This window comes from Carassius carassius, chromosome 40 (assembly GCF_963082965.1).
Source record: "Carassius carassius chromosome 40, fCarCar2.1, whole genome shotgun sequence".
Lineage (NCBI taxonomy): Eukaryota > Metazoa > Chordata > Actinopteri > Cypriniformes > Cyprinidae > Carassius > Carassius carassius.
Window position 1 is genome coordinate 23130971 of NC_081794.1, and position 24973 is coordinate 23155943.

General features: G+C 36.4%; 2 protein-coding genes across 4 annotated transcripts in view; both read right to left on the reverse strand.

Annotated features, from left to right (window-relative positions):
* Positions 1–3224: 3224 nt before the first annotated feature.
* LOC132122425 (centrosomal protein of 131 kDa) lies at positions 3225–22280 on the reverse strand. 3 transcript variants are annotated; one of them, XM_059532673.1, is made up of 27 exons: positions 22131–22280; positions 21109–21297; positions 20504–20598; positions 17721–17832; positions 17380–17507; positions 16923–17027; positions 16601–16777; positions 16356–16458; positions 15987–16103; positions 15446–15599; positions 15240–15337; positions 14985–15164; positions 14449–14640; positions 14235–14372; positions 13982–14107; positions 13038–13154; positions 12651–12680; positions 11232–11334; positions 10180–10381; positions 8824–8931; positions 7825–7942; positions 7081–7155; positions 6137–6279; positions 5447–5624; positions 3961–4157; positions 3763–3823; positions 3225–3654 (listed from the first exon to the last, which is right to left on the reverse strand). In XM_059532673.1, the coding sequence occupies exons 1-27, from the start codon at positions 22257–22259 to the stop codon at positions 3583–3585; spliced, it is 3447 nt and encodes a 1148-aa protein (XP_059388656.1). In that variant the 5' UTR covers positions 22260–22280; the 3' UTR covers positions 3225–3582. The 3 variants fall into 3 exon arrangements, with proteins under 3 accessions (XP_059388656.1, XP_059388654.1, XP_059388657.1); XM_059532671.1 differs by having other exon boundaries at positions 21109–21303; positions 22131–22260; XM_059532674.1 differs by lacking the exon at positions 12651–12680 and having other exon boundaries at positions 21109–21303; positions 22131–22250.
* A 389-nt stretch (positions 22281–22669) lies between these two features.
* LOC132122442 (E3 ubiquitin-protein ligase rnf213-beta-like) overlaps positions 22670–24973 on the reverse strand; it is a 32203-nt gene continuing 29899 nt past the window's right edge. The window contains exons 60-62 of the mRNA XM_059532720.1: positions 24862–24951; positions 23873–24048; positions 22670–23038 (exon numbers count right to left, since the gene is read on the reverse strand). Coding sequence (XP_059388703.1) covers positions 22903–23038; positions 23873–24048; positions 24862–24951 — 402 coding nt within the window. The 3' untranslated portion in view covers positions 22670–22902. The remainder of the gene's footprint in view (positions 23039–23872; positions 24049–24861; positions 24952–24973) is intronic.

Here is a 24973-nt window from a genome sequence, read left to right on the forward strand (position 1 = left end):
CAAACAAAATGCACCAGATCTAAATGTTGTCTGGGAAGTTGGATCTCTCAGGGAGTGGACTTCGGAAAATGGGAGTGATTATAATTGTTGGGTATTGCAAAAAAAAATAAGTCAACAAACTCATTTCAAGATTTATTATTGTACTGTGGAGATTCTTTTCTTCATTTTTCGAAAACACAGCTATTAAACTCAGAACAAAATACAGGATATGGGTAAAAGAATCAAATTAAGAGCTACACATTAAAGGCCGCGTTTAAATTACTTAAACATTTAGACATGCAAAAAAACAAAACCTAATTTAAACCATGAATAGGAAAGGGGGGAATGATATCAGACATTAATTAAGGTAATAAAAGTAGTGTTTTTTTCAGACCAGTTTCAAAAGGCCAGTAAAATGGCGACCGGCGCTTGGCTATTAAACTCTACACTCACAAAAGAATAGTTCACTGGCATGAGTGGGACTGAAAAACTCTGGCCATGCCAACCACGCTGCCATCTGAAGGTGAAAAACAGCCAAAGACCTGCATCTGCTGCCAAAATGGACTTCTAACCTTCATGAAATGCATCTGAAACATTCTCAGAATGTTCTAACATTTTGAACCTCACACTGGGCTTCTGATAGAATGCATCCAACTGACCTTGGATACACACGCACACATTAAAATGTGATGTCAACAGGTGACTCATGAAATTATGCCTCAGAGAAATCTCAGTATTTCTGCTTGAGCCGCACTAAAGAGTCTGCGGTGTTCTGCTAGTGAGGACAGTTTGAAAATGAGACACCTGATCCTCTTATTAGAGAACAGGAATGAGGCACTTTTCATTCTGACCTTTTCGATGTGGCTGCGTTCACTAAACAGCTCATACATCAGGAAGAATCTGATATACAAAATCCATCAAAAAAATGGTACAAGAAAACAGTTTCACATTAGGAAGTAGTTGGTCACACCTCGCTCACGCTGTTCAACTTTAGATAAGCAATTTAGTTTGGCAAGTAACTTCTATAAACAAAAGTGTGTTTTGCAGATAAAGAGAACTTTTTATAAAGTAGTTCTCTTTGGTTACCAAACCTAAAGTTGCCCAATCAGATTAAACATCTGGTTTGGTTAAACATTCACTGCTTTTCTGGCTTGTGTCATTATTGTTCAGTTGAAAGGTTTTAGAAAAATCTCCTCATAAAACCAAAAGTTTTGCAAAAGAAGAGAGGAAGAAAAAATGTAGGGACTTTATAGCAAGAAACAATGGAGACTTGTGAGAGTATTGAAGCACCTCCCCCACTCTGCCACCCCAACCCATGCTGAACTGCATTTGTCTCTGTTCTTCTTTTGGACAGACCATTTGGTATAGAATATGGAGAGAGAAGGAGAGAGATTGGAGGCCTTTTAGCTATGCTTTAAACCACAGAACCAATACCAGTCATGCTACATCTCCCCCAGCTCATGGTAATTTTACCAAGAAGGAGGTTCCTGGATCAACATCTTGGTGTTAAGCCAGAACAACATTCATGTAAAGTAAAAAATAACTTCAATAAATTCAATGGGAAAAAGATACATTGATAAAAGCTTATGTTATTAATAATGCTATTAAATCCATCTGGCTAGTGCTGTTCCAAGATGTTTTGATCTTTACAGTTGTTTGAGATTCTTGGATTGGGATTTTTCATTTTAATTATTCATTCAGACCAATGTGTGAATTGGAGCGATTCATTGAAAATGCCTTAAAATAAAATTTTAGAAAAATAGTATTTTTCACTATTATAGTATTTATTAATATTTTTAACTGAATCTTTGATTATTTTTTATATATTTTATGTTTGTTATGTATTTATAGTTTAAGTAGTGTTGTCATTTATCTGTTATTTTTACTTCATTTATTTCGGTTTCATTTATTTATTTTAGTAACCGTAGTGCTTCAAAGACAAATGATTTTATTTCAGTTTTAGTTCAATGACTGGAAATTATTTTAGCTAACACTGCTTGCAAGCAACTATTTAACAGTGTACATTGATTTAGGAACGTCCTACTTGGTAAATCACAGTCACTGTATGTAACACATCCTGTTGAACCCAGTTCTGCTTTTCCTAATCATAAACACTGTCATTCTCTTAATTTTCTATCCATCTGATATTTGTATCTACCCAACTTTCTACATCCATCTTAACTCAACCTCAACCAGGTCTCTCACCTCAGTTTGTGCAAATCAGCTGCACATCGTACCCCTGTGAGAGCTGCTCAACCTACTGTCAGTCCCTATCAATCTAAAGAGACACTCCATACTTATCAACACCATCTACTGCTTTGCTGTCAACACACCTTCTAAAATCTCTCTGGTCTAGCTGTTCTGCCATCACTTCTTTGATGTCTAAACTAGAACTGGGCCTCACTGTGGGCTCTGTGTGAGCATATTTGGGTGTCCTTGGGGCTTCTGGGACATCTCCTGTAATTTAGAGATAGCCCAGAGGGGTATCGGGACAAAAGGCATCTGTACGCAACACACAAAAGGCAGGGGGAGAAGGGATGTTTGTGTTGGTGGGGGGTTAAGCCTCTCCTCTTTAATGTAAAGGGTTAACTTCTCTTCTCGATTTTATAGCCTTTGCCTCTCCCACGTATCCTGTCCACTGCACTCTCCACCCATTTCCCTAATTCCAGTGCTGGAGAGAGACGGGAAGAGGGTAGGCAGTTACCGAAACATCTGGAGTAGTTTACTGTGAATGCCTTTGTGACCAACAAAAGCTTTCTTTAAATGGTTTTTTCTATTTCTTGGGTGAAACTCACAAAAGCATGCCGATTTTGCTCCCCAATCAAAATATGAAATGTAAAAAATGCTATTTTGCATAAAGAATTTTAGGACCATTTTGCATCGTCAGTTTCCAATGCAAACTGTCATCATTTTCTAACATTTGATGGTTTTGCAAATCCCATTTAAATCTCAGTTGTGATCAGATTTCCATTTTTATTAAACATGGCTTTAATAGAAGCATAAATAATAATAATAATAATAATAATAATAAAAAAAAAAGTTTAAAACAATGTATAAATACTTAAATAATATATATTTTTTGCAATATAGAAATGTTTATTTTTGCTTAATTAACTTAATTTAAATTTTAAAGACATTTCTTACTTAAATATTTTGATTCTGGGGTGAAATATGATGAAGAAGGGCAAGGTTTTATGTGATTCAACAACATACTAGATCTCAACTCAAGTGAGGACATTTATTTATTTATTTTCCTATGCTTAAAATTAATTTGGCTGTGTGAAACCAGTGGCTGAAAGGAGTCTGTAATTTGGTCATATACATGAAAGAGAGACCCAGAAAAGCTCTCCAAGAATCTTGGAGAAGATTAAATTCCTCTCTCATTTCTTGCCTTGTTCCCTTGGGAATGCCAAAGGCCGGCTTTCTGGATGAGAAGTCTGGTGGAACCAAAATGTCGATCCAGAATCCATCAGTTCATCCAAAAAACCAAAAGAAATAAGAGAAACCTGACAAATAAAATAAAGAGTTAAAGTTTCTTTGTGCAGGAGGACGGTATGACAGAAGGGAAGGGGCTTTGGAGGTTTCAATGCCCTAACTTGTCAATCATTTCCCTAACAGCTGTTTTCTCTGCTGTTCCAACAAAGACTCAAGATGATCTGCTCTCTTCATTGCAGCCTGAAAGAAAGAATTTAGAAAAAAAGTTAGTTTTAAATCAAAACCTGTACAACAACAATGCTTTGCTGCAACAAGCAAATACACTGAATCAGATTTGTTGCAACTTACCTCATGCTGCTTGCGCAGGTTATTAACAGTCTCTTCCTTCTTCAAAATAGCTGACTTTACTCTACAAAGGAATGAGATCAGGAACTCGCATCAAGCATATATTAAACACCTCATCTGCAGCTTTAATCCAAAGATAATCATTTGACAACAACTGTTCTACACAAAGAACTAAGAGGAAAAATACTCTTCAATCCTGACCTTTGATGCACCTCTGCAAGCTCTTCTTCTTTCTCTCTTGTCACTCGCTCCACCTCTAAACGGAGTCGTGCCTTGGCCTCTGAGACCTCCTTCTTCATTCTCCTGTTCTCTTCCTCCGTCTCTACAAGCCGTTCTGCAAACTCTTGTCTGATCACTTCTGCTAGACTGCGGCGCTCATCTGATAACTTATCACGGGCCTTTGAGCCATTCCATAAAAACAGACAGAGACAAAGCATGAGAATGGAAGCTGATTTAAAAAAACCCGGAAAACAAAAAAACAAAACGATTCTTTGGAGCATAAATCTCATGAAGCAATTTTAGCATTACATCACTTGCTCACCAGTGAAAACTCTGCAGTGGATGGTTGCCATCAAAATGAGAATCCAAACAGCAGTTTAAAACATTCAATAATCCACATGACTCAAGACCATCTATTAATGTCTTGTTAAGAGAAAAGCTCTCTATTTGTAAGAAAAAAAAAAAAAATCCAACTTCAAACTGTCACTTCGGGCCAAAATAAATATTCATAATCCATAATAACGCTCCATCCAAGTGAAAAAGTCTCCTCGTGTTGTCTAATACTAATAATTGTCACATATTTTGCTTATAAATGCTACTTAATGCATATTTCTCTCCTGATTCAGACAAGATTACTTTTCCACTGGAGGAAGCGCTATTATCAATTATGGAATCACATTATAGCTGGAAGCAATGGTTGGAAGTTAAAAACATCTTAAGAATGAATTTGATTTTTACAAACACCTTTTCACTTTATAAGTTAATTGATACATTGGCGTTAACTTTTGATGTTGTTAGCAGCTGTCTGAACTCCTATTCTGACGGCACCCATTGACTGCAGAGGATCCACTGGTGGGCAATTCATGTAATGCTAGATTTCTCCAAATCTACTCAGATGAAGAAACACACTACTCTACATCTTAAACGTAAAATTAAAGTGAATAAGAATTATTTAAATTTTTTTAAATAGGCTTCATTGATTTATGAAATATTATAATTTTAGGATGAAATATAAATATGATAATCACCCCTGTAGCTAAGTGAGGAATTCATCTAACCACAATAAGTAATCCATTTTCACACTCGCATTGACACTCAGGTGTAACGTTAAACAGAAAGGGTCAAAAGTTTATCACACTTCCAGAGAAACAAGCTGCCTAGCTTTTTTCCTTTAATCTAATCACTTCTTAACTTACTAAACTACAAGTCAATATTTTTTATCAACTCAAAGTAACGGTTTGTTACAGTGTTATCTGTATTAAAATCAAATCTAATCATTTATAAAGTGCACTTCTAATTACTGACTTATTGCTTAGTATATAGTTAGCACCAATTATCAATAATTAAAATCTTTAGGGAGATTCCCCTCTCTACCAAGGATTGTTGACAGAGCCTGTCGTTTTATAAGTAACCTATATGAGCTAATGAGTGCGGACAAACAAAGCAGTGCCACCATAACGACGATCACCTGGGTAATGTCGCTAATCTCCTGCTCTCGTTGTCGTAAGAGCGACTGCAGCCGGAGGAGCTCTGTCTCCATCTCACTGTGTTTCTCTCTTATCTCCTGCTGTTTCTGCAATGCTGCCCGCTCCGAACGCTCCAGATCTCTAAGCTCAGCCTCGTATTTCTCCCTCAAACGCTTTATCCTATACAAACATACACATACCATACAAATTTACATTCAGTTTGAAAAAACCACAGTGCTGGGTGAGCTTAAATGTAAATGGCAGTACACCCAGAGTGCAAATTTTCTAGAAAGAGCTCAAATGTGGCCCACAAGTATTAGTTTTATTCAAAACCTGCTGAAAGTTTACAGATGGCAAACAGGATGCAAAATTGAATGAAATGTAAAGAAATCAAAGCTAAAACCAGTCTTCAGTGTCACATGATCCTTCAGAAACCATTCATATATGATGAAGGTGTAAATTACAATAGATAATTTTACAGAATACAGAATATTTTTTATTATAAATTTAACTCATGATGGTCTACAAGCAAATTGGTCAGAAGGGAAATGTGTTGCACATACTGTGTCTTGCAATCTGTGATAATTAAACACATGGACATTTACTTCTACTGAAGTGTATGTGAGAGGAACTGTAACATCCTGCGCCACCAGAGACATTAAAGGTCACACAAAGAGGAAATGGAAGCACACCGGTTGTCAGATGCTCTCTCACACTCCTCTCTTGCCCCTCTAGTCTCCTCCTCTAGTCTCTGAATGGCCAGCTCAATCTCTTTGTCTCTCCCTCGACGCACTTCCTCCTTCAGTTCCCTTTCTCTGCTCAGCAGCCATGCTTCCTGAGAGAGTAAACAGTGTTCAGAGAGCACCACAGGGACTTTTTAACTTTACATACACTTGCAGTTGTAAACCTCCTGTGACTTTGTTAATACAGAGATATTTCACAACATTTGTTTCACCCAGAGGTGTGTAAACACACTAAACCAGAGAAATTACACCAAGCAAGTTACTCGTTTACTACATTTAACTCTTGCTCAGATTATAATAAAGCTAAAATACTAGTAAAATAGAGTAAATAAAAAATAGAATAAAAACTTTAATGCTGTGAAATATTATTACAATTTAAAACAGCTGTTTTTGATGCTCAAGAAACATTTCTAATTATTATCAATGTTGAAAACAGTTGTGAAGCCTAATATTTTTGTGGCAACAGTGATCATTTTTTTTACTTTGATAGATATAAAATTCAAAGGAACAGTATTTATTTGAAACAGAAATCTTTTGTAACATAATACTTTTACATTACATCACTTTATGGATGTTTAAAGCCATACAGTATATCTCGTACAACAGGTCTTAAAAACTTTTAGAGAAGTGTAAATCATAACTGAGAGTCTCAGAAAGTAGAAGAGGGCATTGTTATGATTGTGTAATTTAACCCCAGTTGACCACAATTTTAGAATTTTAGATTTACATTTGGCCCAAACATGTGCATACACACATACAATTCCTCTCAAATATGTATTCTCTCACTGCAAACATTAACTATAAAAAATAGGAATATAAAAATATCCACAGAACCAGATAGAATATATAAACTCATTTCTGTTTGATAGACTTGTGAAGACACGAACACGTACCTCTTTTTTCATATAATTTTCTTCCCATGTCTGTTTCTCAATCTCAAGTCTTTCCTTCAGGGCCTTTATTTCAACCTAATGTGAAATACAGCCAAAAACACAATTAAAAAGAACGAGATAATATTCTATATCACCACAAAAAATATGTTTTCATGTGACCTCTGCAATCATTGCACCATCAAACACATGTACACATCTCTAAACAGACAGCCACAGTGAAAAATAAGAAAAAAAAAACACTGTCTGGGTTTAGATGATTCATGGAAGGAGGAAAAGATGACATTTCCTAAAACCTTTAAAACCGGTTAGAAAGTCGCAACACATTTACTTCTGGCTTCCTGTTCTTGTTGATAGTTCATTTATTAAGACTGAATGCATCACATTTTAATGTGTGTATGCCATTTAATTGGCTGTCAGTGCTTTGTATGACTCTTTACAGTGTATTTTTTAGGCACTGCTCACAAAAAGTATTAGTAACACAACAAAAGCATTTTATCTGATGTGGTACATTTTCTGAAAATCATGCACACAGCCTGAAAGAGTTCATCACAAAATGTAAGTTTTGTCATTTATTACTTGACTTCATGTCCAACCAATTATGACAAACCCACAAAACTGCTTTTTTCACACAATAAAAGTGACCACACACGTCCACTTTCAAAGAATGAGGATAAGTAAAATGATTAGACTATCTTTAATACACATTTGTATGTACCAGTATGAATAGATGTGCAAGCGTTTTACCTGATGTCGTCTCTCCTGCTCTTCTCTGCTCTTCTCCAGCTCTTCTCTCAGTGCTCTTGCTGCCAAAGAGCTGTTCTCTTCCAACTGCTTCCTTAAATCCTCCAGCTCAGAATGCTGCCTATATAACACACACACACACAATTCCATTTAGTTAAAACTTAACTTTCATCTATTCCCTCTTCTTTGGACACTCAAAACAAAACAAACAAATAATTTGACTTGATTTATCTAATATTTCTCACATTTATTACTCAATTGTCATAAATCTGAATAACTTTAGTCATGTTTGCTAAGAAAGAAAAGCTAAATCTTTTTTTAGGTTTTTACTGAAACATTGGATTTAAAAAATCTATCAATTATAATAACATTAAGACACATGGAAGCTTCTTTAATTATTTTAGAAACTATTTGCTAAGACTATTCCTAGCAAGAAACATTGTTCAGTAATTTGACCTTAAAGGGTTTCATATGATGCCTTTTTAAAAGATCATTATTTTGTGTATTTGGTGTAACAGAATATGTTGACAAGCAAAGTCAGAATTACCTCCTCTACAAGGTTCACGAAACGGTTGTCTATAAAATGCATTGCCGTTCTTTTGTAAGTAATCTTAAAGATTCCTAAATGCATCTACTTTCGGAAGGCCAAGTAAAGTGCTTTTGCTTTCACCTAGAAACACACAGCATCTCCCTGACATGGCTGCTTCAACACTAACTGTGTTACTGAAACCACGCCTTCTTTCTTTGCGTGAACATTTAGGCGATATTACGCAAATATTTCCACAAAGTGACGTAAACGTGGGGGTGTGTTTAAACGGGCCATTTTAGGGGGGCGTGGCAGTCTTAACTTTGATAAAGAATATCTCTTTGGATTTGAGACTTTAGTCTTTGCAACTTTACAGTTACATCTTCTTTATGCACCAAGAGCTTGTAACACTCCAAAGAGAAAGGAAAAATTTAAACCACATCATATGACCCCTTTAAATAACCTTTGAGCCTGACCTGGCTGCAAGCTGTGTGATTCGCTCTTTCTCCTCTGACACTTCTTTATACAGACGTCTCCTCTGCTGCTGCAGTGCATTCTCCTCTTCCTGCAGCTGTTTCTCAAACCTGAGACACAAACACACAGTTATCTTCTCAGTTGTACACAGACTTTCACTGAATATGTTTTCTTAAAATTCAATGCATGGGAAATTAAGACTTCATTCTCGTTTTATATACAAGGATTGTATACAAAGGATTAATTTAGTTGCGCCACTTAAATAAAAACCAATTACAATGCAAAACCCTTATCTACATAATACCCACTATAAACACGGAGCAAGAGGTGTGTTTGTGTACATTTTGGTATTGATCTTGGCAACAGTAAAGACTTGGATTTGGGGGATTTTTTTTTTACCTTATGATCTTTCAGCCATTATCTTGCCTTATTTTTGTGAATAAGACACAATGGTTAAATGAAAACATGTACTCAGCATTCAATTTGGGAATGCATTTGTCCCAATTATCTTATTTGCATAAAGTGAAACAGTGGAAAAAAACAATGCAGGCATGTGCAAATTACGGTTTATACGATTTTTTTTTTTCTGCACACACAAAACATAGACACACTTTCCAATCTGCCCCGCTTTCTTTCATACATACAACCAAATAAACACACATACTCATGTTGATTTTATTATCCCCTATGAATAATCCACAATTCTACCACAAATCAATCAGAGAGCGAGTTCTCTTTTCAAATTAGACAAAGCTAGTGTGTGAGGTCTGTTCAGAGAGACTAGACCACGTTTAAATTAAAAGTTAATTAAATTTATGGATTTAGCATTTTTTTACCTAACATTTATAGTTTATAATAAATGTTTAGAGTGGTTTTGTTGTGCATTTCGTCTTTTTTTTATGGATTAATTCTGTTTTTTCAGGAAACAAAATTTTTGTTTGTGAAATGAAATGGCAAATGGTGGTTCACGGTTATAAACCAGAAGAAAAAAAAATGTCCTACTTTCAACAGGAAATACACCTACAGAAAACAGAAGGTTCATAGTACAGTCGGACTAGTCTTTAATAAAAAGAGATTCTATTAAAACAGCAGACTCTTTAGTCCTCTTTGTGATTACTAAGTAAATCTGTGTGTGTGTATTTTCAAAAGCAGTATTTAGCTTTAAGATCATGTCTAGTCAGCTTCCTCTGACACTTTTTTTCCATTGCCACAGTTTGAAGGTGTTTGTGTTTTCTGTGAACACATCATCTTGGCTGTCCATCCCTGTAACTGTTTTGATCTCTGATGAACACATGTGTATTCTGTGAGCAGATGATTCTGTGCACCGGACACATGTGAGCATGTAAGGGTGTGCGTACCTCTGCTTGGCTAGTTCTCTCTCTCTCTGGCACTGTTCATCTCTTTCTCTCTCCAACTGCTGTCGTAATTCCTCGGTCTGTCTGACGTAACGTTGGGCGGCCCTCTCATCTGCCTGAAGCAGCTCTGCCTCATGAAGAACTCGGAGTTTCTTCAGCTCCTGCTTGTGTTTGGTGATGAGCTTCTGAATCTCTGGCTCCAGACCTGAGAGCATACAGGAGGAGACAGTTATGCAAACATTATTCAAAACTCACAGAATTGTTTGCAATAGCATTGAAATAAATCAGAGAAATTCCAATGGAATTAAAAGAAGGAAAATAATAAAACTACTACTGACACTATTCCCTGAGGTAATGTTTGAACTGAGGGGATCCAAAAAGTTCACAAGGAACATCTAGGATTTCTGATGTCAGTCTTCCAATATTAAAGTTTTTGTTTACATAATAGTTGTATATGTACTGTTTATATTCATTATGTATTTATAAAATAGATAGTTCCGATCCTTGATTCTGATTGGGTTGAGCCGTGTTCGAAGCTGTTGCAAATTACACTACAAACATACACCTTTAATTACTTCTGTGTGTTGCTCGGCAATCACTTTGTTGGAACCACAACTGTTTTTGAGGAAAACTGAGAATACGGTTTTCATTTATATCATTACAATTTACTTGTTCTGTTTTATTCTGTTAAACCTTACTACGTATATAGAATAACCATTTTATAAAAGCAATAAGCCCCATGAAGCCGTGGTTTACAGTGAATTTATAACAGCTAAGGGGCGTGCGTACATTATCCATTATTTACTGTAGGCTACCACAAGCCAGTTACGCAATTTAAAGGATTTTGGAGAACGTTATTACATTATTAGTCATTTCATTGTTTTCTTAATGCCACAGATATAAAGCATAAATGTATGACACATTTTGGCAGCTGGGTTTATAGAACAGGGCAGGCTGGGCTGTAATGGATATTGTTGAAGGGTGTGGTGATCTGATTCCAATCAGAGAGATGTGGCACTGGTGTGAACAGATGCTTGATGTTAGACTCTGCCGACCTTTTACAGTGATCTCCTTGATCTTTTTGGTCTTCTCATCAATCCATTTCTCCCGGCGGATCTTTTCCGTGGCACTCATTAACTCTTTCAGCTTCTTGATCTCCTATGTGGAGAAGGAGATAGATGAAAGGAGGGTTAAATAGAAAGACAAATCCTCAGTCATGGCATGACGCTATGTCTAATGGGTTACTGTACAGGAATATTTACATAAAAGTGGAAATTCTGTTGTCATTTACTCAAAATCATTTGATTAAAACTTAGATTGTGTTTTAATGTAACACAGAAGAAGAAAATGTGCAGAATGCACTGGCCACGCCCACAGTCTAAATACAGGTTTCTAGTTTTCAAAGGTGCTGTGTGTAGCATTGACACCGAGTGGTTGAACTAGGTATTGCAAAATATTGGAGAGGTTTTTTTTTTTTTTTTTTTTTTTCACCCGGCCCCTACTCCTCAGACTTGACACACTCAGGTTGCCAGATTGATGACAACAACAGGAAGGAGCGCACTTGATGATGAATGAAATTAAATAAGCTGTGTTTTCCGTCAACTGGCAACACGTGGTGCTGACATACAATTGGGTAAACTGGCAGTGGGCGGGTTTCACAAACCAAAACAGAGACCGACATTCCCGCTCAGCCGCACATTTTCAAAGGAGAATAACTGACTATAGCATTGTTTTTCAAATAAACAGGTATGTTAACTTAACATGTTTCTTAAATATCTGCAAACATATTATGGCATTTTAATGCTTTAGTAAAGTCAAAATCTTACATACAGCACCTTTAAAAAGATACAAAAACACCATAAATGTATCATAAAAATGCCCAAAGTCATAGGATAGCTTTGACTGAAAAACGAAACCATTTGAACCTTAATGATAAACCTTATTGTTGTATTTCTGCATTAAAATGTATAGAACTTAAGTCAATTTGATAAGAAAAAAAAACAATTGTAATACAGTATAGTTAAATGTAATATAACAATTAATATCGACCCATGGCTCTCTTTCAAGTTTTTGGTCACACTTTATCCAATTCTTGCTATTAACAAACTATTGACTATGACTTTTGCCTCAGTAAACTTTTAATTTTCTGCTTATTAACAGTTAGTAAGGTAGTTTTTAATTGTAGGTATTGGGTAGGATTAGGAATGCAGAACATGGTCATGCAGAATGTGCTTTATAAGTACTAATAAACATCCAATTTAACATCCTACAGCAGTTTGACTAACTTAGAAAAACTCTTGTTATTACAGTAAATCATCAAAAGCCAGCAGGCTACTTCTTTTTTAGGTTAAAAAAAAAAACCATGCAAGGTCAATGGCTCCAAGCAAAAATGGAAAGTCTGTGAGTCAGAGTTAGATAAGAATGGAAATGACAGAACATGGGAGTTATGAGGGGTTAGATAGAAAAAGAGTTACCTCACACATGGGACCCAGAATTTGCCACACCTACAGGCAGACAGAAGGAAAGATAACGAGAGAAACACACAACAAATGCAGAAAGATAGAAACAGTTAGCAGTGGCAAAGCAACACGGCATGTGAGCATGCACTTGATGTTACTTTGCACATACTCAAGCTTGTATGTGCAGAGATACAGTTAATGACAGCAGCAGAGAAAACCACAAACCAGTGCAAACTATAGCTGTAGAAACCAACACACACAATCGCAACACAGGCTATAATACACTTAAGGAGATATTTAAAGCCCCCTTGTGGCCAAAGTTGTTGCAAAAATTTTGCTCAGACCTCCTCAATCATATCACCACAACACAAACATCTCAAACCCTGAATAAACTGAACTCACCATCTCATGTTGCTCCTGCATCTGAGCGATCTTCTTGGTGTATTTCTGATCCACCTGCTTGAGTTCTCCCACTACTTCCTCACAACGTTCGCTCAGGGACTTTTTGTCATCAATCAGCTGAGAGACAAAGAGGGAGACACATTAATATATGTACAAACGTATCTACAAGTTAGACATACACTACCATTCAAAGGTTTGGGGTCAGTAGGATTTTTATTGTTTTTAAAAAAAGATTCTTATGCTTATCAAAGCTGCATTTATTTGCTAAAAAATACAGAAAAACACAGTAATAATGTGAAATATTATTGCAATTTAAAATAACGGTTTTCTATTTTAATATACTTAAAAAATATACAAATGTTGAAACAGTTGTGCTGCTTTTTTTGGAACCTGTGATACTTTTCAGGATTCTTTGTGGAATAAAAAGTGATGATAAAAATGTACACTTACTTTTTGTTTTTTCTTTTTCAAATTTAACTTTTTTCTCCTGGCTGAATAGAAATATTAATTAAGAAAAAAAAAATGCTAGAATTACAATGATTTCTGAAGGATCATGTGTCACTGAAGACAAAATGGTTGTATAAATTATATTTTAAAGAATATTAAAACAGAAAACATTGTTTTAAATTGCAATAATATTTCACAATATTACTGAAGTTTCAATCAAATAAATGCAGCCTTGATGAATATGTACACACACACACACACACACACACACACACACTACCATTCAAATGTTTGGGGTGTTTGAGATGTTATTTAAAATGTGTAATATTATTATAATATAAAATTCCTTTTTTTTTACTATTTTAAAATGTAATTTTATAATCTGCATAAACTAGGAAAGCTTTTAAAGACAAAAAATATCAAATAACACTCTATATAGGTTGTTGTCTGCTGATATCTGGTGTCTCTATGCAGTTAAAGTGTGTTGAGATCAATACCTGGTCTATAAACGTCAAGTGTCTCTGTATCGTAGCTTCATACTGCTGCTTCTGTAACTGAAAGGTATGATTAAGCTCTTTCTCAGTCTCCTTCACATGCCGGATCGTCAGCTCCCTCTGCTGGGTCTACAGACACACATTCACCTTTATATCAGTCTCAGACAGCACTATTCATGTATCATATGTTGCATATTGCACATAAACATATGCAACATCATTGGAGGTTGAATGTGAAGAGTTTTGTTTGTTTTACCAGTGCTGTCTGTAGCATATTGACTGTGCGTTTTTTCTCATCCAACTCCAGTTTGAGTTTCATCATAGAGCCGGTGACCTCAGCAGCTGTGGCTGAGGCTTGTTCCACAACTGCTAGATCTTCCTCTGACAACACCACCTACACATGGATATAACATTTAGTGCTGATACAGCATAAAAACCTAGCTTTATATGCTCAGTTCAGATGTGCTTACCTCTCGGTGTGATCCAGAGGTGACTGAGCGTGGTCTTTCCTGCTCTGACTTTTCCATCTCATCCAGGAAGCTCATAATGCTCTGCAGTTTGGCTTCTGAAAGCAGAGCGCCCCCGTCTGGTAGAGCTGGAGTCTGACTCAGCTGCCTGTGCCTTTCCACATTATCCGTAGTTAGGGAGTTAGAATCTCCATCCTGAAAAAATAAAATGTGAAAGTTAGCCAACCATAAAAAAGGTAATTCACACTCAAAAGAAATTAATATTTTTATTCAGCAAGGATAAATTCAATTATCCTAAAAGAAAATTTACCCGTTTCAAAAATTTCAAATAATAAGAAATGTTAGAATGATTTCTGAAAGATCACGTGACACTGAAAATTCAGTTTGCCAGCACAGGAATAGATTATTTTAAGAAAACCGTTATTTTAAACTGTAATCATATTTTATATATTACTGTTTTTACTGTATAAATACAGCCTTGGTGAGCATAAGAAATAGTTCTATATATAGAACTGTATATACTAAGATAAGTCAATCACCTCATCAATCCACGAATACTTGTCCTTCCTGTAGCTCTTGGGCTCTGACAGTCTCTCTGGTTCCTCTTCCAAGAGCTTCAGTGTGTCCAGCAAGTCATTCAGAGTGGTTTTTGACTGTGCTCTACTCGATGATGCCCCCTGCCGCTGATCCTCCATGCTCACAGACCTCTGGAGGATCTCCTGATGGAATCAAGTGATGTGATATGTAAAAGTCTTTTTCTTTTTTTTCACAACTGGTTTGTTGCAAGATGCTACCTGAGAACACGGAGATCCTCTGCATATAGAGCCTGCGGGTGAAGCAGCCCTTAGATTCGTCACATCATCCGGATCAGGCACCACATTCACATTAGAATCTGAAGAACAAATGCCAACCTTTGTGACTAATCAAAATGGATTTTTATGACTTCAGGGGTGAATGTAACAGCTATATGATATGATCAGAGACCCAGAACAGGGCATACCTGTGTTCTTAGCCTTGACGTCAGTGGGAGAATTGGGAGAACTCTTGGTGAGCTTTTTACGCCCCACTTTCCCAGCATGTTTTAGTGCCTCTACCTCCTCCTCTGCGATCTGCTGTACCTCTGAAGCACGCTGGGCTCTTTTCTGCTGAAGCTCCTGTTTTGGATGCACAATGATGCACCAGTCAGAAAACAATGTGTCAGCCAACACAAACTACAACAGCAGCGCAAAAAATACAACCGTTCAAATGTTGAGGGTTAGTAGTAGTGAGGGTTTGAAAAGAAAAAAAAAATCTCATGCTTATCAATGCTGCATTTATTTACTACAATTCAAAACAACAGATTTTTAGATTAATATATTTTAAAATGTAATTTATTCATGTGAAATCATTTGGTTTGATGCTCACAACATAGTTTTTTTTTTTTTTACCTTTTTTTAAAAGTATAACCTTCTTTAAAAACATAATACATTACTGACCCCAAACGTTTTACCCATAGTGTATATTAGTTCTGTATACTGTTCAAGTTCTGATCCCTACTATACCTGTATGGCGGTAAGTCGAGCCAGACGAGCCTTCTCTTCCCTGATGCGCTTTCGATCATCTTCTTTCTTCTTCACTGCTTCAGTGGTTTTCTCCTCCTCTGCTCTCTGCTCCCTCTCCTATGAAAAATACACCAAATCACCCATAAGCATGGGAGCGATACCTTTGAACAGACAATAACAATATCCAACAATATCCAGCCTATGCTGGTAGATACTGTAACTACATCAACTGGAAGCAAAAATAATCTTTCTACATCGAAGGGCATTCAAAAACAGTTATGTATTAGAAATAAATACATTACGTTATATTTTATGATTAAATATTTAAGTCAAGATTTTTTTTTGACCTCCTTGGGTGAAATACATTACCTTCTTTTTGGATGCGAGGAGGTGTTTGATTGTATTCTCACTGGCTCGGCGACGATACCATCGCTGGATGGTAATAGCAGCATGGTTCACCTGCTGAATATACCTGTAAAAAACAATTGTCAACGTTTAACCCTATACAAAGGCCATTTAGAAACAATTTGAAATGTCTCAAAAGGTCAATCAAACATTTGCAAAGAGATGACCACAACTAGTGGGGAACAACAGAGGGCTGGAAAACTGCTGACCTTTCGGCCTCCTCTTCGGTCACCTCTCTTCTGCGTGGCTGACCTGGGCTTCGGGGGCTACGGGGGGCGTTGTTGTTGGAGCTTGATGACGCAGAGGAGAAGTTCTTCTGAGACTTAGTAAGAGAACAGCTTACATCCAGAGACACATCATCATTTACGGTGGCTTTGATTATGTTACTGTAAAAACAGAGAGAGGGCAAATACTGTAAATGTGCAGGCCTGGAAACAGCATACTCAAGCAAAATAGAGCCTTATTTAGAAGACTTGTGTCTAAGATTACTTCACACAGCTTTGCAATCATTCAACGTCATAATGAACCTACTTGAAGGAGGGTTTCTGATTGGAGCTCTTTGGAGTGAGGGGCTTCTCTGAGTGGTTATTATGGAGGATGGTGGTCACAGAGTTACCCACAGCTGCTTTATTGCTCCTGAAAGTCAATGCAAAGACATTCTAGATATTCATATATATATTTTTTTTACAAAACACACACACACACACACACACACACATATATTCTTGTTAAAATCATGAGACACAGACATTTAGTCAAGCGTCTCAAAATGTTTGACTGGTGCTGTATATTTTAAAGCTTTAAAACTGAAAGGAATCTAGCGCCAGCTCTTCTCCCTACAGCAGACTAATGCTTTGACTGACAAGAACAGAAAAGGCTTAAAGTGAATCGGTCTCCCCTGACACCGTTCTCATGGCAGCAACATAGTTTGGAAGCTACCCATTAGGACTCAGTAGTATCTAAGCCGTAGGAGAAAATGGCTTCCCACCTGTTGTTGGCAGTGAAGTTGGCAGCCAGAGAGACGCCGGCTTCCCTCTTCTTCATGCCTGTAGGAGAATCCATACTGCAGGTACTGTGAGAGCTGCTGGGCACGGGAAATGCTCTCGGCTGGTCATCCTGAAAGCAAGACATCGGTTTAAAAGCCAAGATCAAGCAAAAACATCTTCGCACTGTTTAGGGCATCCTGAACTCATAAGTTAAAGCTATTTTTAATAGCATAATCAAGTGGGCAAATTAACCTTACAAAGAGTTATCATAGTGCCCTACATATAATTTACAAGTATAATAAAATCTGACAACCACATCAACTGAAGAGGAGTTGGACATTACCAGGATGTTCCAAGTAGTATGGTCTTTGGACGTCTTGGAGAGGCTGGCCAGTTTTCTACGTCCATCAGAGCTGCTGTTGAACAGAGCCAGGAAGTCTTCTGTGTGGCCTTCACTGCAATCAGATGCAGAGAGAGAAAGACGGGAAGGAAGGAAAGACAGAAAGGTCAGATTATTACACACTTAACACACACGAGGAACATATAAACACAAGACTAGACCAATAATACCTCAGATACCATTCAAGTAGTAGTAGTATATATTTATTTAATGCCATGTCAGCATCTTAGGCTATTTTCATGGTGGCAAAAAATTGAGAAATAAAATACAAGTATAACAAATACAATAAAAGCCAAACAAACAAACGTTATATTATAAGTTATAAGTTACATCAACATAAAAAAAAGAATAATACTTCTGGCAAAATTATACTAAATAATGAATTCACTTCATAAAAGAGTTAGGCTTGGGGTCTGAAAGATTTTAAAGGAGTCTCTTATGCATGTCAAGGCTGCGTTTATTTTTATAAAAATATAGTAATCACAGAAATATTGGGAAATACTATTAATATGAAATACCCGCTTTCTATTTTAATATATTTTAATATTTATCGTTATTATTAATATAATTAATCCTGTGACAGCAAAGCTAAATGTTCAGCGTCATTACTCCAGTACTCCAGAATGATCCTTCAGAAATCATTTTAATGTGCTGATTTGGTCCAAAAGTAGCATTTCTTATTATTATCAATGTTGAAAACTTTTTTTATGATAGATATAGGTAGCTTTTTTATGACATATATTTTTCAAGATCCTTTTAAAAATAGTTCAAAAGACAGCATTCGATTAAAAATTTATTTATAAAATGTTGTATGTATGCATATATATATATATATATATATATATATATATATATATGTATATAAAACATACTGACCCCAATATATATATATATATATATATATATATGTATATAAAACATACTGACCCCAAACCTTTGAACAGTAGTTAATCCATAAAAGGAAAAAAAGTAAAGCTTGGGGAAAGAAAAAAATATAGCATTGCGGTTTAGAAATATTAGGAACATCTAGTCTATGTTTCCCTTCTTTAAAACAAAAATAGCTGCAAATCTACCTCCAGTAAAAACAACCAGACTATTTAGGCTAAACGTATCAGATGAGCATATATAAAAAAAAAAAAATGTTTCCTTTTCGGAGGTGACAGCAGCTGCACTGGGTTCACAGCAGAGGAATGCTTCAGCAGAGGCTGATTTTAAAGGGGCAGATGTCCATAGGCATATGGCAATCACATCCCTCTGCATATAAATTGCATAAAATGTTTAACATGATGCTTACCCCTACGTCAGTATGTATATGTGAGTGTTTTGGGGGTGTAAGTGGTGCCTAGAGTCAGCTGGTCTAATGAAAAGCAATTCAAGAAACTACACGTTACCTCTTTTTAAGTAATTCAGAAGGGAAGAGAGGTCACGGAATGACAGTTATTAAGCACAAGGGAAGGGGGGAGGGGTTTTAGGTCGTTCCTTCATTTAAACCCCCTTGTGGCATCCCAGGATGCAGTGGGATGGGAGGGCAGAACTGGCAGCTGCCGGACAAAAGAATTTCAGCGTGCACACTTCTCCTTTCACCGAGTCCTCATTCGAGTGAAACCGGAGACCCTGACTCCTCTTTTGACAAAGCTGAACCCAGCCCCCTCTTGCTTGGCATGTGCTGCAGCCGCCAGCTACAATAGCTATTGTCTGGGGAAACCCCAAATCACTCAACCCCCAGCTGTTGCTGCTTTAAGGGTATAAACCCCCCAAATTTTACGTTTAGGAGGTGAACATCCAGACATACCACAGCTTGGGTGAAGTGAGTGCATGCAGGCATGTGTACAAGACACGTACATGCGCTAACATGCCATCATTATTTTACTTCAGTTGTCAGCTAACCTCTCACTCGCATCCCTTGGGGACAGTCCATTCTCAAAGTCTGAATAGGACAGCTGGCACATGTTGATGGGTGAATCTCACAAAAGCATATCCTTTTTCTCAAAAAAATAAAAACGCAAGAAATTTGAATTTATATTTTCCAAAAAGACCATATAGAACCAGGTTTAAAATAGTTCCATTTAGGACTGAGATTTGATCTGATCAATGGAACAGTATTTTCATTATAATTCAACAGGTTTTCCTCTCAAATTCTCATTACTGTATTGACAAAAAAAAAAAAAAAAACGTATTATTATTATTACTATAATATAAACATATACAGCATTTCTTGTACTTCTTTTAATATATTCTGATTAAAAATTATATATATGTATAAATGTAAACAAATCTTATTTTTGTGTTTGTCCCCATTAGATTCTCAAAAATCTAATAAAGTATTCTAAACAGTATTATGGTAAATAAATATTGTAATACAATGCTTTTTATAATGTAAATCAGCATAAACTACTGAAAGTACACAATACCATACAAACACCATACAATTTAACAAAAAGCTATTATTAAATATTATATAAGAATGTTTACAAAATTTACGGTAATGAGATTTGAGAAGAAACCATTTAATTATTATGAAAATAATGTCACAAAAAAATTCTAAACATATACTAGAACAGGATTAATTTGATCAAACAATTTAGATTACATTTTATTATATTTATTTAGGATTTTTTGGTCAGCTGGATGTGTTCTTTATAAGTTTTGTAGGATTCACCAGCATCAACACCAAAAGAGACAAACTTTCAAAATGGCATGCAAAGGAATGCCAGATGGTTCTGTACCTGAGGCTTGTGTTGGCCTGCTGGTTCACCTGCGTGGTGCTGTTTGACCGACGCAGGTTCTTAATTGCTCGTGAGCTTCCCAATCCAGCATCAGCCTGCCAACAACAGAGAGTGCAAAGTAGTTACAATACTAGCCCTACAGTTATGACATTGAGTTCAGAGATAACCAATGCAATTTGATGTTATTGATCTCCAAACTGCACAATAAATGGCTTTTATTAATTTGTCTGTTCTTACATCAAGTCACTGTAAGGCTTCAGACATTCCAAAGCTTCAAAAACTACATTGTTCCACAAAAAAAAAAAGTGTCAGTAATGACCGAATTTAGTTTACTTTAAACAAAGAAAGAATGGAGTTAATATAATGAGAGCTAAGATGTGAAATATCCTCTTTTGCATTTGTCTAATTCTTAATAAATGAGTCTCAAAAGGCAAAGACAACAACATGCATATCAGAAAAGTCTCCAAGTGGAGATACTGGTATAGATAGTCCAGTGTTGTGCTTTAATTTACATGGTTATCTCATTAATAAAGTATAAAGTGCTTATACAAGGGACACTTACTACCATCTTCATGATCATTTCACAATCTTCTAGCCAGACTCACCAGTGTGTTTCGCTTCCCCCGGCCATCACTGGCCACAGACACAGAGATGGATCGAGAGAAGTGTTTTCCAGGTGAAGCGCTGCTGGGTCTGCGGCCCATTGTGAGCTGAGAGCCGGTCAGGCTGAGGTCCAGAGCATCTCCAGCTGCCCCTGTCTGGACGGAAGCGGATGGACTGCGAGTCGTATGCATCTTAAACTGATGGACACAGAAGAGGATTCAGTCATAAAAAAAAAAAAAAAAAAAAAACAAGATTCAACCCCCACGGGGATGCTGTATATTGTCAGGATTCCCAAAACTTTGTGACCAATGAATTTTCATGATCTTTCTAATTTCCAGACATTACCAAATAAGTATTTAAACAAAACTTTGTATATCTACACTGATGAAATATTTTACAGCTGAGCATAACGAGAAACACTTATATTCACTAAACACATTTCAATCACAGATTTCCCAGCCCCAGTGTTCCATTGGCATCTCCATTACATTTCTAGATTTTCCATCTCTGGATCAAGCAGGGATAAAATGTTAATTAATAGCAGGTCAGTTTTTTTCTGTCAACAAAATGCATCTTGCAATGCATCAATGCAATGCATCTACACTTTCTATCATATATCAAATTTCCAAACACTTTTAGGGTTACCTAAATAGTTTACAACATACTCCAAGTATATTGAAAATAATAAACATTCAAATGAACGTATAAATCCTTAATGTAACAGTCTAGGTCTTTCTATCATGATACAGTTTAAACATGCAAAAACAAAAACATTTAACACCAAAGGCCTCCTTCGGCATCTGCACAAAACTGATGAGGGTCAGTACACAATACACTGACTTTGAGAAACATGCAAAAATATAAACAAAGACGTTTAACTAAATTGTTACTGTGTTCGATATCAAAGGATTGCAATACATTGGTTCAGCTATGGCGAAACAGCTTTTCTTGCACCACTTCTTACTAGCGTCACATGATAAACACGACGAATACAGCAGGATTAAACTGTCAATGCATTGCTTACCTTCACTAAATTGTCCACATCAGATGAAGAAACAGTATTTATCCAAATAAAAGCGACGTTATTTGCGTTCGGAGCGTCTGACAGTGATTTCTCATCTGTCTCCAACTCCACAGCGCAACATCTTCTCATTGGCAACCAGAAAACAAACAGGAACTCCGCCCATTGAAAGTTTTGATTGGTGGAGGGCGGAGCGTTTTAGTGATCTGATTGGCTGATTTGGTGTGTCTTTTAACTGATAGCTAAAAGAGGCGTGACGAAAAGGCAAGGTTGGTAGACGTGCTGCACCAGCGGCAGATGTGGCGTCTGTGATTAATAATAATTTAAGATGACTTCTTGTGTGAGGATGTTTTAAAGGTGACAATTTTTCATATGTGAATACAAAACAAATTTATCACTATGTAAACGCACTGTTGCCTAATAATACAACTTTATTTGGCCCTGATTAATAGCGTGGAGCATAAGGTAACAGTAATACAGTCATTGAATTAATTATTTTTCCCTGATTCAAATATTTACACACATTTCTAAACAATAAAGGGATCAACAGTATAAAGACATATTAAAAGTTCTAAAGAGTAAAAACAGATTATTTTAATCAACTGGTTCAACAATTTATTGAAAAGAAAGATTTGGAGTGTTGGAATGAGTCATAAATCTGTCCTGTACAACAGACGTGACAAAGGCAGCAACATCTGACCAAAAAAAAATCACAGCAGTCCAGATCTTTTCACATTTGTCATTCATTTTGGTTTGACTCTTTCAGAAGATCTTTTCAGTGTTTGAACTCCACCGCCAGCCTCCAGATTTCTGCTGCTTTAGCCAAAGTGATTTCCTCTGGAAGATGATCTAAACCAGGAAAAGATATGATGTTCTTCTCCTCCAAATGGGATTCCATGGTGGACCTGATGCTATGTTGTGAATCACAGAAAGAGAAAGGAGGAAGGGTGTTCACTGGTGTGGTTTAGGATCAACAGTTAGCACTGGATTCTATTGTTCTCAGCACACGCATTCCTTTTCATTCCGACCAGCTGCCTGCTCAGTAGGTGACTAGAGCAGGGCACACTGACAGATGGGAGCCTGGAGGGGTCAAAGTGTGCCTCTCTTGGGTCTATAAGCCCACAGGTCTCCAGGGAATGACTAGGTTTGGGAAGTCTGCATTGTTGTGATTGAACGTGGCCGTTCGGAGGAAAAACTTGTCTCTTTGTGTTGTAGTACTTGGCAGTAAATGCTATAGGATCTTTTTAGAAGTATTTGCTTTGGGTGCTAGAACATTTCCTGACTTTTTATTTTGAGAATAATTACCCTGAACAATGGCATTTAAGTGTACAACATTCAGAAATCACAAGCCAGATTTCAAAAGTTAGACTATTTGTTTCAGTAATTCAATTTTAAACTGCATTATTATACAGTTTTTTCTAGAACTTTGCAGTAAGTTTTTTTGTCATATAACTCTGTGTTTTAATATTACAAATACATTTTAATAAGCATATAATTAGCTAAAACCCAATCATCCTGTGAAGGTTTGAAAGTCTTTTGTAATAACATGGCTCACATCACACTATATCCCATATAATATTTACAAATGTCTCACATCTGTGAAAAATGTTCAGGCTCACTTTGCCTTTTGTGCCCAGTTTACCTCATCAAAACCTCACAAATGGTGGGTCCAGAAGGCTGCAGTCCAGACGGCTGGAATGCTGGGCAAATAATATGAAAATGTGTAATATAAGATAAATTCTTACTCCCAGTGTGGCGCAAAGCCTTCTTCAACGGTGCTGTTGGTCTTGAGCTGAAGGATCTCATGTAGCTCCAAAGAGAAAATCTCAGTATCTGTGAGCCCAAGGAAAACCTTCAATTGCTTTCTTTCCACTGAAGTCAGTTTATCTCTGAACTCTTCAGACAGTCGTTGGAATGGATCCTGCAAAATTGTGCATTGGAAGATTTAAAGTAAATTACAGAAATCGTAATATACCTGTACAATAAGGATTCAAACATCATGAATATGTTCCAGAATGAAGCTTAAATGTCTCAAAGTATTGTTTAACTAAGTAATATTGTCCAGCTTTTCACAAAAGCCTGGGTTAAAACTGTTGATGGCACACACTCTATTGTTAAAACTTGGCACACTCTGACTAACACTTTCCCTTGGATTTACAACCCTTGTATGTCCACTCGCTCTCTTGTTTAGGGGTCAATCAAAGGAGGTCAGTAGAGGTTAGCAGTAATGGGGTCAGTTTAGTGACAGGCTAAATAACTGAGCAGAAGGAGGGAATTAGAAATCAGCTGTCTGTACAATGAATGCAAAGTGAAAAAATGTAATCTGTTTTAAGTTATTCATGCATACACAACTATGCAGAAGTTTAGAGTGTTTATTATTTGTATTTAGATGTATAGAAAGTTCAAAAGATTATATATACAGTATAATGTAAAAATGTAACAAATATTTTTACTGAAAAATTTAAAGCATTCTTGCTGAATAAAAAAAATTAAAATTACTCAACGGTGGTGTATTTTATTCTAAAGAAATTATTTGGAGGGCTGTTTAGAGAATTTTGTTATGATCAAAACTTATGTTGAAGCATGCTTCCTATTGTCTAGGAACAGCAGAAGAAAACAAATACGAGAAATTGGAATGTAATTACTTCATAGCTTAGATGAAAAATATTATGTGATTGGTGTTAATGATATACAGTTCAGTACTAGATGTCACAAAAGCTGAATGTCAAATTACCTGTCCTTTCCTTATCATCTGTTCACTCTTCCAGCAGGTAAGGAGCTGCCAGGTGGCTGTGCACTGACTAAGCAGGTTCTCTTTTAAAGCCTGAAACCAAGATGTGTGGAAT